The sequence below is a fragment of the Capronia coronata genome (genome assembly GCF_000585585.1).
Source record: "Capronia coronata CBS 617.96 chromosome Unknown acBCG-supercont1.11, whole genome shotgun sequence".
Classification (NCBI taxonomy): Eukaryota; Fungi; Ascomycota; class Eurotiomycetes; order Chaetothyriales; family Herpotrichiellaceae; genus Capronia; species Capronia coronata.
Window position 1 is genome coordinate 964,383 of NW_006912903.1, and position 13,340 is coordinate 977,722.

Sequence of the window (13,340 nt, forward strand, 5' to 3'; positions counted from 1 at the left end):
CGCTTGTAACTTCGGATTGGTCCCATGTTCCCATGTTGTAAATACCGGACTCTTAAGTAGACTACCGGGCTTACCGGAAGTCAATCTCTCCGGAAGCTATCCATGCAGCTACGAGCTGAACAGCACAAATTGGCACCAGAGGATCTCGATCAGGGAAACATTTCCTTTATGATCATATTGAATTTTGTAGCAATAATTCGGTCCGCATAAATGATATCGTACGTCGTGTTTTGTTCGTGTCCAGAGATCCTAGTCCATCAACATCCATGTTTTACAACTTCTCCACGGAGATATCGACAGGCACTTCGGCAATCTGATCGACACCCTCATACGGCGGTACATCCAGGCCATATTTCCCAGCCACGTCGGCCGACAGGAATCTACCACCAATAAAGTGCCTCTCACCCTTGAACCACTTGACGCAAGGTTTGGCCGCGGTCAAGCTGATCATGTACGTGGGCATGAATTCACTGCCTAGCTCGCCCTTTTCTGGCGGCCCACCCTCGACGTCCCATGATGACGGAATGTCCACGGCAAGAACGGGCTTCTTGCTGTCAATTATCGCTGACAAGACCGTGTCGAACGGCGCGCGGACAGGCGGTTTGAAGCTGAAGCCGAACAAGGCATCGATCACCAGGTCCGAGCTGGAAAGCGCAGAGGTGAAGTCCTCAAGGGATTTCAGGAACGGGATGTGAAGATGGTGCAGTTGTTTCTGGAGGCCGTTGAAGATCGGCGCGTTCGTGGGCTTGGGGTAGTAGATGCGTGGTGTGTAGCCGAAGTGGTGTAAGTGGCGGGCGGCGACGAGGCCGTCACCTCCTGCTGGACGGTAAGCTACCAGAAACAGAAGCGGACAGAGAGAGAGAGAGAAGGAGGGGCTATCTGCATACCATTGTTGCCAGGTCCGGCGGCGATAAGAACATTCTTTCCCTTGGATGGCGGGTGGACTCGGTATGCTGTATTCGAGTCAAATCAGTATATGTCAGTCAAGGATGTAGCCTCATCATCCCGGGATCATGCCTCTGGGAAAGGCAATCTCGGGGTTCGAGATCAACGGTCGACGACTTACCAGCCTCTGCAACACTCAGCCCCGCTAGCTCCATCAACTGATCAATGGTAAAGCCTCCATCTTCGCTCATGAGCTCTTTGTCGAGATCAGCTGCACTCTTGGCACCGAGAGTCTGTATGTTTCAAAGGACGGAGAGATTAGTAATACTCACAAAGTCTGCAAGGTCTAGATTCGGCTGACACAAAAGGACGGACGACCTTGAAGGAAGCTTTGGGCAATAAATCAGAAAGGGACGAACCTTCAATGCCATCTTGGAGAATCTTCTTGCTGTGAGGATTGACCTTACTGCTCTTCTAGGGACGAAGGAGCGAAGCATAAGACAACCGTGACCAGAGCAGAAGATGTAGATGGTCGTGGTCGTCCTTGGATAGATGATTAGAGAGGATTGTTGGATCAGTACTACCGGAACGACAGCGGAAGGGGTCGAATGCTCTGATTGGGATGGACCCACGACGATTCGTAGAGGTGTCTGCAAATTGAGATGGATTCCGCTTCACAAGCTGGAGTTACTGTGTTCAATCCTTTCACGATGAGCTCTCGGTGATACACAAGTATGGTCGAGGTGCAGAGTCCTACCACGACGTACTGCAGGTATGTATGGATATGGATATTGAAAGCATCATGTACTAGTTGACTGCAGTGAAGCATATCGTCATATTCTTGGCAGCGAATGACGAGGATCTGGAATATCGGCCCCGAGCTTACTAAGGGAGTCTGCACGTGCAACTTAGCTATATGGGGAGGTATGTCGTGCCGCTTTAAAGTACGAGTATCCGGCGGAAGCTAGTACTACTACTTAGTACTACTAGTAGTAGAGGCTTGAGTGTATATATACCTTTCCCTTCTACGTCCCCTATATTATGTCTTCTTCTAACTGCCAAAGAAGTACTAGCAGTAGTACTATCCAAGTCTTAGTGTGTGGCATTCAATGGCCAGTACAAAGAAGACTGTGACAGTGTGACTTCTGCTGCGCTCTGGTTGGGTTGACTTCGGAGGCCCATTTTAGCCATGTACTGTTCCGGCGCGCAATCTTCTGAGAGGTTTTACACCCAAAGCTGACTTAGATCCGACCAGCAACCGCACCAGAGTTATGACAACAACAACACGATTATTGATGTACAAGTGGGGCATTTTCAAGACAGGAGCAACTCGTCCCATTCGAAATGGCCGCTCAAAAAGTCCTCTGTCATAAGAAGTCCCAGATCACCGGCTGACGTGGTGCTTTGGTCATCCTGACCATCAGGAAGTTCATGCGCGGATTCTGGACTGCACAGGGGTCCGATCTCACCGGCCGGCCCAACTTCAGGATCCGCCAGGGGTTCGGAGATGGATCTGGTGATACTCTCTCGAATCTCAAGCATGCACGGCCACTTGACCTTGATCTCGTCCATAACGCCGAGAAGGAAAGACAGCGGCTTGGATATCTCGATGTCGGTCCACTGGGCCTTGTTGAAAAACCGCTTCATCAAGACCGTGGCGGCTGCGGTTGACAGGATATGCATCACGTCAAGAGGGAGGTCGACATATCGATAATGCCGCGCGTAGCTCCTCAAAAGGCGGAGGATCGCCTCTAAGGATTGGTAGCAAATTTCGGTGTCTTCGCTCGTGGCAATCTTGGGGTCACCGAAGAGAGTTCGTGGAGGCCGATGAAGGATTATCATTCCCGTGTGAAACAACATACTTTAAAGTATTAGTCGATAGGAAACCAGGGAACGAAGGGGAAGACAGGGAGAGAAACGGGTGGGAGAAATCGTACTGGAGATGTAAAACGCATGAAGGCACCCGTCCAACGGTCCACTGGTTCCAATGTAGCTTTCCTGGGAGCCTGGAGAGCCAGTTCGTCATATCCACGTGGATTTGGTGAGCCGTCATTGCAGCAACGGTGCTGTTTTGACTCCTGTTCTCGAAGATATTGACAATGAGATTATGAAAGATCTTGGCCAGTTCAATCTGGTAAATCAGTGAGGCAACCAACGCGATACCATCCTCATAGGCAGTGGTCGAACTCCCGGGCGAGATGTAGGTATCAAGCAGCCTCTCCCATTCGGCGGGATAGGGAATACGCATGGCATTGCGTACATCCGACTCATGTGGATAGAGGGCGGGAGGCCGTCCGAAATGAAGACTCAGCTGTTTGTCCGCGGCGAAGGCGGCCCAGTAGACCCGACGCAAGATCTCGCGGTCGACCGGAGATTTGGAGGTTTGTGCCCAGTTGCTGGGGTCGAGGTGCAAGCCCATCTCATGCGCCAGACGAAATGCCATTCCACAGAAAAGCCAGCCTTTGGATGCTCTGCCCTGGCCAATGTCCATGTGGCCAAGCAGAATCAGTGATTGCAGAGTCGTCAGATCGGGATTTTCCAGCGTCAGATACAGAAGCGCATGGGCTCGTTGGACAAACGTATTCGACAGAGCGGATATATCGGGGTCTTCAGACAATGGTGCACTGGTGGCGCACATGGAGTACAAGAGAAGATCCGAGTAATATCGACCGTAGCCGGCGTCATAGTCGCGCAGAAAGTATTCCCGATAGATGAACATGTTGTACTGATAGGATTGTCGGAAGAAGGTCTTGACCAAGTGACGGCAAACCTCATGGTGAGGATCGTAGTTGGAGCCCCCGGGCTCATCTGAGGCCAGGAGTGTTGTTCGCGGTGGCACAATCTGAGCAGCCTGCTGGTCGGCGCTGATGAGAGGGACCGACCAATCGTCCGAAAGATGCATCTGAAAGAGGCTGGTTCCTCCATAAAATTGGGAGGCATTTCTGCTGGTCAGGTTGCGCATTTGGCCGGATCGACTTCGAGCAGTCAAAGGACTCGTGCACTGGTTGCGGTCGGCCACTGAGCTTGATGCATACGCCGATAGCATCTGCTCTCTCTCAGCTTGACCGGCCGAGGCCACCTTTCGGAGGAAGGATTCGAGTGAAGCGACCTGAGACTCAAGGGCTCTGACGTGGCGCCTGTGCACGGGTCTTGTGAAGACAATCATCGAACACAACTCAGCCTGCATCCAGAACGGAGTGAGGGTGGGGTTGTGCGTCTTATCGACTTACCTCTGTTTTTCGCTCGAGGCAGGATGCACGCATTCTATGCCAACTTTGATACATCCTGAACAGGGCTTGAGCCGGTCGCATTTGATCTGCTTGGTCAATCAGATGCTAGGTCTCCCAGCAAAGCAGAGCAGGGGGCAAGGACCTTGCGGCGACGACACCTTTCACATCTGTGTATTGTCGATCGGCTTTCAGTCACCAAAGTGTTTACAAGACACACGGGCATGTAGTGCTTACGAGAGGGAGGGACGCTCCTCCACGAGTTCTGTCGCCGAACTCATCAAGGTAAGATGTCCTGTCCGGTGGAATATGTTGGAACATCTACTGGTTAATGTGTTGGCTCACAGCATTAGCCGATCTGGGCACGTCCATACAGCTGTCGCTCGAGTTGAGGAAAGCAAAGCAACTTGACGTTGAAATAGCAGTGTGGAGATGAAGGTACACAAGGTACACCTATATATACGCTGTATGTGTGCTATAGTATGAAGCTATCTGAGAAATACGAGACTACGCGCTCGTAGCGTAGTACTGGTATCATCCCGCTTTCAGATGACGAGAGCTACTGGTGGGGCCCGGGAAGACGTCCATAGACCCCCACCAGTGCTCCACCCCCTCCCCCCTCTTAAATCCCTATAAGAGTCAAAGCTACATACAGGTATGTATCGCATCTCCTGAGTCAGCCAGATCGGCGGGCTAATAGACATATCTAAACTCCAGCGCACTCTCACCTGTTGTTATCCTGCGGTCATCTTCCCTCTTCCCGTTCAGGATCTGTTCCTTCTTCCTGTTCATGAGCCAGAGATACGTGATTTGTGCCGCAATCAAACACATGCTGATGATACCAGAGACCAGAGAAGCCCAATGGCCGAGTCGATAGGGCGCCTTCCTGTAGACCTGGGGTGCCACTACGCCAGCCAGATTGCCAATCGCTTGTTGGACTCCAATGGCAGTAGCCCGGCGGTAGTGTCCCGCCATGTTGTTGTTGACCCAGATCTCGTTCAGACCGGGACCGCAATACAACGGGATGGCAATCAGATAGCACGCAAAATACCGCACACCTGAGCTCTTGACGGAAAGCAGCAGAATATACCCGATGATAGCAAAGAGGTCCATGAAGAACAATAACGTCCCTCGGAGCCTCAGCTTGTCGCCTAGCACAGCGGCCGAGAAGAAGGAGATGCCACCCAAGGCGTACACAGGCACACCGAGATACTGAGCTTGGAGGCTCGAGTACCCCAACCCGAGCTTGAGGATCGATGGAAGGAATGTGCTGAAGCCGTACAAGATGATATCCTGGAAAAATTGAATCAAGGCCGTGGCGTAAAGCTTCGGGTCGCAGAAAGCGGAAGCGACTTCTTTCCATTCGAACACCTGGCTGCCCAGATACTCCTGGCGTTGAATATCACGTTGTTCCATGACTGCATGCTCTTCGGGAGTCCAGAACTTGGCTTTGCTGGGGTTGTCGGGCAGGAATAAGAAAATGAATGGAACGATGACCGTGGAGACCAGTCCTTCGATGATGTATAGCCAGCTACGAGTCGATAGTTAGCACCGGTGAGTATTCAAAAACAACGGTATTAGGCACGTACCTCCAAGCCTGAAGATTGCCAACTTCGCCGACTTTCGTGATCCCAGTGGCGATGAGACCCCCAAACATGCTGGCCAAGGAGCTGGACGCGAAAAGATACGCAAGTCGAAGACCCTTTTGAAGATGCGCATTAGATCTTGCCATGAATGACATGGAGACGAGTCTTTCAAAGACAGCGGGTGACGGCAACATACCTGCTCCTCCCGTTTATAGGCCATGGTGATATAGAGAGACAAGCAAGGGAAAAACCCCGCCTCACAAAGTCCTAACAGCACACGACAGGCCACCAGTGAACCGAATGAGCGTACAAAGGCTGTGCCGATAGTAACTACGGCCCATGCTAGGGCCATTGAAGCGATGAGAATATGTGGACGTAGTCGTCTCATAGCCAACACGACGGGCAGCTCGAACACGACATAGGTCGCGAAAAAGACGCTGACGGCGGTGCTGTATTGCTCTTCCGTGAGGTGCAATTGGCTCTTCAATCCCACCACAGCTGCGTTGCCTATGTTTGACTGAGTTTGATCCGAGTCAGTTGGCCTGTCGTTGTGCTCGCTTTGGGTCTCGACGGCAGGAGACGATGCAACGTACCCGGTCCAAGTAGGCGAGGAAATAGAGCAAGGCAAAGAGCGGTGCCAGACGCCTATCCAACTTTCGAAGGACTCTCTTCTCCACTGCAGGGTCAACCACGATGCCCGCCTGCAGACTACCGTGCCTTTCGAAATCTTTTTCCTCGTCGGTCCCGCCCGATGCCACCGCTTCTGGGCTTAGGTTCATGCTTGCCACCTCCACAGACTTTGTCTGTTCGGAACCCATTGGTGGATATGGATGAGGGGCTGTAAAAGCAACACAAAGGAGGTTTGGGGCCTGAGTCAAAAACTGTGCATTGCAATGAGAAGAATATATTAGGGCACTGAGCGAAATTTATAGTATGGTCGTCTTGCTCAACGCTGTCGCGCAGCATATAGGAGCTCTCCAATAGAGGCCAGATTAGGGAATGCTGAAGCTAATTGCCAGCAAGCTGAGATAGACAGATAGGGTCGAGGCACCCGATGGCTGTACCATCTCCCAGAAGATGGTAGTTGATGTTAACATCCTCTGATTTGTGGATATGATGAGGCCGCACCTTGTCATTGGCCAGAGTCGAAAAGTGGAGATGCAGCGGAGGCGGAAGTCCGCCCTCCATCCCCGTTATCTCCATTTCCCCCTGATTAGATATCTCATGGCAGTCCACCTCGACGTCTCGGACTTACGGGGTTCTTGTCGTAAGAGGATGCTAGCTCGAAAGCCGAGAGACTTGCGGGTATGGGCCATTCAAGTGTGTCGGCTGGCCGTAGCCGTGATTTGCGCAGCAGTGGACTTTTTGCGTCCAGCCTGATCCAAGTCTCCGTCAGATCTTCCGTCAAGGTTCATTTATTAATGGGGGCATTCTCTCTTCTACCCTGGCGATGATTTATTCTTCCTGCCTTCCCCTCTTCGCTTCCTTCTCTACTTCGGCTTCATTGACTACTAGTACTGGATCAGTAGACCAGCCAGCCCCTGTCGAGTACGATCATCAACAGCAGCCATGGGATTTCTGGCTCCATCTAAACCCATCAACTTGGTTGGTTACATTGGCTTGGGCCTCGCTGGTGGTCCTCTATGCCAATGTATCCTCAAAGGAGGATTCCGGACTATCGTCAGAGACGCGGACCCAAAACGACAACGAAAATTTGTGGAAGCAAACAAGAATTTCCCCGTGGAAGAGGCAGAAGATGGACCAGAAGCCTTCAAGGATGTGGATGTTCTGATCACCATGGTACCCAATGGCGATATTGTTCGTGACATCCTGCTAGGTCGGGAGGGGATTGCCCCTTTTTTGAAACCAGGTACGTCGTCTACACTTGCAATGAGCGTCCCAGAGGCGAATGTGGTGTGCCCCAAATCCCTGGGAAGGACGTTGAAGGTCAACAGAGCCCGCTGACGTGGTTGCAGGCACAATAATAGTGGACACTTCGTCCTCCAATCCTTTCACGACGCGAAAACTGGGTGATGACCTCAAAGCGTATCAGCTTCGGCTGATAGATTCGCCCGTCACACAAGTGCGTATGCACGGCATCAACGACGGCGAGGCTACCTTCATGCTTGGTGGCAGCGTTGAAGACATTCGAATGGCAGAGCCTGTGCTCGCGACCATGTCCCGCTGGCGGTTCCACATGGGCCCGTTGGGCAGTGGCCATGTCATGAAAACATTCAACAACTACATAACGGCCGCGGGGATCGCAGCTCTCAACGACTCCTTCATTGTCGGTCGTAAGATGGGACTGGACCCAGCTATGATGACCGATGTTTTGAATGTCGGCACAGGCCGGAATTATGGTACGGCGCATTCCATCAGGGCCGAGGGCTTGACCAGAACCTACTCCAGCGGGTACGGCCTCGCCCTGCTGGTCAAGGACCTGGGCATCAACCTAGATCTCTGTGAAAAGATGGCCATCGACACGACTCTGAGTCAACTCATGCACGGAACGTTCAAAGAGGCTCTCGAGCTCCCTGGTGTCGAGAAGACTGCAGATTATACCGAATGCGTGAAGTTGTGGGAAGAGAAATCTGGCATCCAACTGCCAACGTACACCAATCTTCAAGAATGCGATGAGCCTAGAGATTGAACAGCACCCCTGTCTTCCTCAAAAGAGATTGGCCACGAGATATCTTGGAATGGGGTAAGAATTGGTTGTGGAGAGGTGAAGAAAAGTACAATTAGAATATTTTGGATAGATATCCTGTTTTCTCAGCCCGAGTTCCCCCATTGTCAGCTCACTCCTTAACATTGTATACACTTTTCCAGTGCTGTCAGTCTTTCCCATCTTTTACATCCTTGGCCAGATAGTACGGGTTTTCACAGCCACAAGACTGTGTATCAACATTTAGAGCTCCAGTCACCGTCCTTTGTCAGATTTAAGGCCGAATTACTAGGGCCGCCAATAACAAAGTCTGACGCTGTTGTTCCATGACTTCAAGCTGCTGAGACCTAAAAGATGCGCCAAAGATCGAAACCCATGTGCCGTGGTATTCGTCGGCTGGAAACCAAGATAAGGATGCAGCTTGCCATGTCCACCTTCTCACCAATTTAGTCAACGTGCATTCTGGCCGACAAAGATTGGAGCCTATGCAACTGACAGGATAACAATAGCCCTGACGGGAACGCTGACCCGATCGGCTTGTTGGCTTGACAAGTTTGTACCGCCCTGATACTGCGTGCGGGAGTGGAAGTCCGCCTCCGTCTTAGGAGTGCATTCTTGATCCATCCATAATAGCGCTCTGTGAACCAAGACTTACATCGCCTGAATACAGTCACCAATCCTCTATAGGCTTGATCATTAGAGACAAAACCAAAGTACTAACTAGTTCATTCCTTTGGAATACCTTTGAGCCAGACCCGAGGCCCTCCAAGGTAAACGAATATGGGGTCAATGCAAACGCCTCTGAAGTTTCCCGATGGCAGCGGGTATGCACAACCCACCGGCCTCTTGATCAACAATGAGTTTGTCGCCTCGGAGGATGCATCATATTTCGCCAGCATCGACCCATTTACCCAAAAGCCGATCTGTAACATCGCCCGTGGGAAAGCGGCCGACATCGACAAGGCAGTGGCAGCTGCACAGACAGCTTTTCCCGGGTGGAAAGCCACCAAGCCTGCGGAGAAAGGCAGGCTTTTGAGTAGGCTCGCCGACCTCATCGAACGTGATGTCGATATCCTCGCCAAAATCGAAGCCATCGACGGTGGAAAGCCTGTCAAGATTGCAAAGGATGCCGACGTGCTCGCCGCGGCAGCGTGCTTCCGGTACTACGCCGGCCTGGCTGATAAGTTGAAAGGGGACACGATTGAGACCGATCCTGACACGCTCAATATGACCCTCCGTGAGCCTTTGGGTGTCTGTGGGTTGATTGTTCCGTGGAATTTCCCGTTGTTGATGTGTGGGTGGAAGCTTGGTCCGGCGCTCTGCGCTGGCAACACCGCCGTACTGAAGCCGGCAGAGCTGACACCACTGTCCGCACTATTCCTTGGCAAACTGGTTGTCGAAGCTGGGTTTCCAGAAGGGGTGGTCAACATTGTCCCAGGATATGGCGCCGAAGCAGGTTCAGCCCTGTCCGGACACCCAGATGTGGCCAAAATCTCCTTCACGGGAAGCACACAGACGGGAAAGTCTATCCTTCGAGCTTCGGCGGATTCCAACCTGAAGAAGACAACGCTGGAGCTGGGGGGAAAGTCGCCTAGCATCGTTCTGAAGAGTGCAGATCTGGACGTTGTTGTGGAATGGTTGAACGGGGGGTGTTTCTACAATATGGGGTGAGTTGTGCATGGAATGCTCTGGATTTTGATCAAGCTGTTAGAGTGACACGATCTGATCTACAAGAACAGGCAGAACTGCTGCGCCAGTAGCCGCGTCTTGGTTCAACGAGATATATATGCAACCTTTCTGGAAAAGTTCAAGACCCGAGCCGAGAAGAATGTCCTTGGATCGCCCTTCGATGGCAACACTTTCCTAGGACCACAGATCAGCGGCGCGCAGCATTCCAAGATTCTCGGCACGATCGAAGAAGCAAAGGCAGAAGGTGCCGTATGTATAACTGGAGGAAAGTCGCCTTCTGGATGGTTCATTGAACCCACTATCTTCAAAGACGTCAAGAGCACGATGAAAATTACACGAGAAGAGGTCTTCGGGCCAGTCGTCGTGGTGGCGCCCTTTGAAGACGAGGCTGAAGCAATACAAATGGCCAACGATTCTTGCTACGGCTTGGCCGCCGGCGTCTTTACTTCGGATATCAAGGAGGCCATTCGGATCACGAAAGGGATAGCTGCAGGAACCGTCTGGGTGAACTGTTACAATGCCATCTCCCATCAACTTCCGTTTGGCGGATACAAGCAGAGCGGGATCGGCAAAGATCTTGGACAAGCAGCTGTAGATGAATTTAGTCAAGTCAAGACCGTCCGTGTCTGGACTTGAGCTGGAAGATTTGGATGGAACTAGGATAGTTTTCAGGCTGTTCTTCAAGCACGGCTTGAGCCATCATACTACCAGTCGATCGAGGATGCGACAGTGGGTCTCATCTTCCTCGGCTTACCACACCGTGGTAGTTATAAGGGGGCGTATAGCAAAATTCTGACGTATGTCACGCAGATGATCTCCCGACTTTTTTGAAATGTCTTTCGTGGAAATTGCAAAACATCGACCTCGAGGATCTTATCCCTATGTGCGCACAACGAAGCCAAAGTCAGCGTTGGCAGTCAACGACTTCGACTCCACCCGGATATCGAGTCCACCCCCGATTCCGTAATTACCTTACTTTTATTATACTAGTAGTACTAGTAGTAGGAGTCAACTGGCGGCCATCTCCGAAGCGACTCCATCGTACTACCCAGGTAATCTAGTACGATATTCTATTACCTAGAAGTGTAAAAAGGCGTAGTAATGTTAATGAATGAAGCGCTCAAATATCGGATCAAATCTATCTGCTCCGGGTCATCTATAGTAGCTAGGAGTCGCTAGGAGAGTCGGGGTCGCCGGAGTTGTTAACTCTCAACGCTTGCCAAAGTCTTTTCTGGGCGAAACAGTGTGCTGTCATTTCCGACGCATCACTGAACCCAGGGACCATCTGCCAGTCGCGCTGCTGCTGCCATGGAATACCCTCTGGAGCATCCCAGGTTTTCCTTGCCTTGCGGCCTCTTCCTGTAATGCCACCTCCTCAAACTTCTTTCTGTCTGTTGTCAGATCCATCGCCATGGCCCGCACCCTTTTGGTGCGCCAGATCATCTTCCACCCTAGGATATTGACCAGGTATACTGCAATGCCGATATAACAGGTCATGAAAGTCGAGAGCGTGAAGTCGGGGATGAATGCGTTATATCCTGGGAGTCACAGAAGCTGTTAGCGACGGATATCTTGCGGCGACAATGGAGGGGCTAGCTTGTCAAAACTCACCATTGAAGAATGTGATGGTCACGGTCATGCCCAAGGCGAACCACGCGCCATACGGTTGCAAAGGCCCACGGTAAGCGAGCTCAGCCCGTGAGATGCCTTGAGCCTTCATGCCGCGGCTGAATCCGATGTAGGAGAGGAGGATGTTAATCCAGTTGAGGGTGCCGAAAACGGTGACCAGACTGACAAAGTACCCGAATACGGTCGAAGCCGCTTTAGACACGTTCATGAATGCGAGCAATGCGAACACTGAAGTCGCTGCCACGCCATAGAGGGGCACACCTTTTGCCGTGGTGCGGGTAAATATCTGGGGAGCCTGTTTGTCTTTGGCCAGGGAATAGAGGGTTCGAGCGCCAACGTAAACGTCTGTTAGGACTATGTTAGAGGGGTCCCAGCCAGCAAGAAACAAGACGACATACCAGTATTGGCCGCACTGATGACAAACACCAAGAGGGCGGCGTTAATGATATCGGGGAGGACTTTGATCCCTGCGAGCTTTATGGCAATGACAAAAGGAGACGCTGCTGCGCTAGTCTTTGCCTTGGTCGCTCCTACCAGTCTATCGTTGTCGTAAGGGACAGCCATTCCCAGGACAAGGACGCCTCCAATGTAGAAAACACCAATGCGCCAGAGGGTTTGTCGGATGGCACGGGGGACATTGCGTCTAGGATTGGGTGTTTCTGCGAACGCGGCACCCACCACTTCGGTCCCAGTATATGCGAAGCACGACTGGACCATACAGGCCCAGAATCCGAGGAATCTGCCGAGCGCACCGGGTTGGAGGTACTCTGCGAAAGCCCCGGGTTGATTCCAGTAGCGGAAACCCGTTCGGTCCCCCGAAGGGCCTCCGCCGAGTGCCACGATGAAACAGGTCAAAATAACCACTAGAAGAGTGATGATTTTGAGGGACGAGAGAATGAACTCGGCTTCGCCAAAGTTGCTGACATGGAAGACCTATAGGAGGGTGAGTCTGACAGATCGCTCTTAAGATGTGGACGATGGCCTACATTGATGGTGACGATGGCCACGGCAAACACAGCCACCCAGATGCCGACATTCAAGTCTGGTCTCCAATATTGGATGATGAGTCCGGCGGCAGTCAGATTGTTGGCCAGAACGATGGCATATTTGAAAAAGTAATTCCAACCGGTGGCAAACCTGTGGAACATTTCAAGACATCAGTAACGTGGTCACAGCAGAGTTCAGAAGGGAGAAGAGTAAATCTACCCAAGGGCAGGGTCAACAAAGCGAGTAGCATAGCCGTTGAAGCCTTGATCCATGGGAAGAAACGATGCCATCTCACCCAAGGCCGACATGGTGAAGTAGATGATAGCACCGGTGACGATATAGGCAATGAGCAGGCTTGCTGGACCACCTCGAGCGAGTCCCTGGCCGGAGCCTATGATCAGGCCAGTGCCTATGGCTCCGGCAATGGCGAGCATGTTAACCTGACGAGACTTGAACTCGCGCCGGAGATGTTGGTGGTTGCTGTGCTCGCCCTCGACCACGACCATTTCGCCTTCGGTGTTGCTAACAGCTGTCGATAATTCTTTGGGATCGCCATGGGATGCCTGGTCTTTCAGGTATTCGTCCATGGTCGGAATGGATTATCGAAGAGGGTTTCTGTCGGCAATAGGTGGATGATTATATATTGGCCTACCCAGCGTATAGACTCTTAAG

At 51.9% G+C, this 13,340-nt stretch overlaps 6 protein-coding genes across 6 annotated transcripts; 2 read left to right on the plus strand and 4 right to left on the minus strand.

Moving 5' to 3' along the window:
- Positions 1 to 271: 271 nt before the first annotated feature.
- A1O1_09122 (YjeF) lies at positions 272 to 1,136 on the minus strand (the record flags this gene model as incomplete). The annotated part of the gene is made up of 3 exons (XM_007729978.1): positions 272 to 819; positions 888 to 953; positions 1,067 to 1,136. 3 exons carry the CDS (start codon positions 1,134 to 1,136, stop codon positions 272 to 274), a joined length of 684 nt encoding a protein of 227 aa, XP_007728168.1.
- Positions 1,137 to 2,199: 1,063 nt separating this feature from the next.
- A1O1_09123 (uncharacterized protein) lies at positions 2,200 to 4,051 on the minus strand (the record flags this gene model as incomplete). The annotated part of the gene is made up of 2 exons (XM_007729979.1): positions 2,200 to 2,746; positions 2,823 to 4,051. The coding sequence occupies 2 exons, from the start codon at positions 4,049 to 4,051 to the stop codon at positions 2,200 to 2,202; spliced, it is 1,776 nt and encodes a 591-aa protein (XP_007728169.1).
- A 754-nt stretch (positions 4,052 to 4,805) lies between these two features.
- On the minus strand, positions 4,806 to 6,516 carry A1O1_09124 (uncharacterized protein; the record flags this gene model as incomplete). Its single annotated transcript, XM_007729980.1, has 4 exons — positions 4,806 to 5,643; positions 5,702 to 5,814; positions 5,895 to 6,215; positions 6,292 to 6,516. 4 exons carry the CDS (start codon positions 6,514 to 6,516, stop codon positions 4,806 to 4,808), a joined length of 1,497 nt encoding a protein of 498 aa, XP_007728170.1.
- Positions 6,517 to 7,267: 751 nt separating this feature from the next.
- A1O1_09125 (uncharacterized protein) lies at positions 7,268 to 8,348 on the plus strand (the record flags this gene model as incomplete). The annotated part of the gene is made up of 2 exons (XM_007729981.1): positions 7,268 to 7,568; positions 7,675 to 8,348. The coding sequence occupies 2 exons, from the start codon at positions 7,268 to 7,270 to the stop codon at positions 8,346 to 8,348; spliced, it is 975 nt and encodes a 324-aa protein (XP_007728171.1).
- Positions 8,349 to 9,143: 795 nt separating this feature from the next.
- Positions 9,144 to 10,688, plus strand: A1O1_09126 (aldehyde dehydrogenase (NAD+); the record flags this gene model as incomplete). The annotated part of the gene is made up of 2 exons (XM_007729982.1): positions 9,144 to 10,030; positions 10,103 to 10,688. 2 exons carry the CDS (start codon positions 9,144 to 9,146, stop codon positions 10,686 to 10,688), a joined length of 1,473 nt encoding a protein of 490 aa, XP_007728172.1.
- Positions 10,689 to 11,303: 615 nt separating this feature from the next.
- Positions 11,304 to 13,255, minus strand: A1O1_09127 (uncharacterized protein; the record flags this gene model as incomplete). Its single annotated transcript, XM_007729983.1, has 5 exons — positions 11,304 to 11,590; positions 11,664 to 12,026; positions 12,080 to 12,614; positions 12,668 to 12,818; positions 12,888 to 13,255. The coding sequence occupies 5 exons, from the start codon at positions 13,253 to 13,255 to the stop codon at positions 11,304 to 11,306; spliced, it is 1,704 nt and encodes a 567-aa protein (XP_007728173.1).
- Between the last annotated feature and the right edge of the window lie 85 nt (positions 13,256 to 13,340).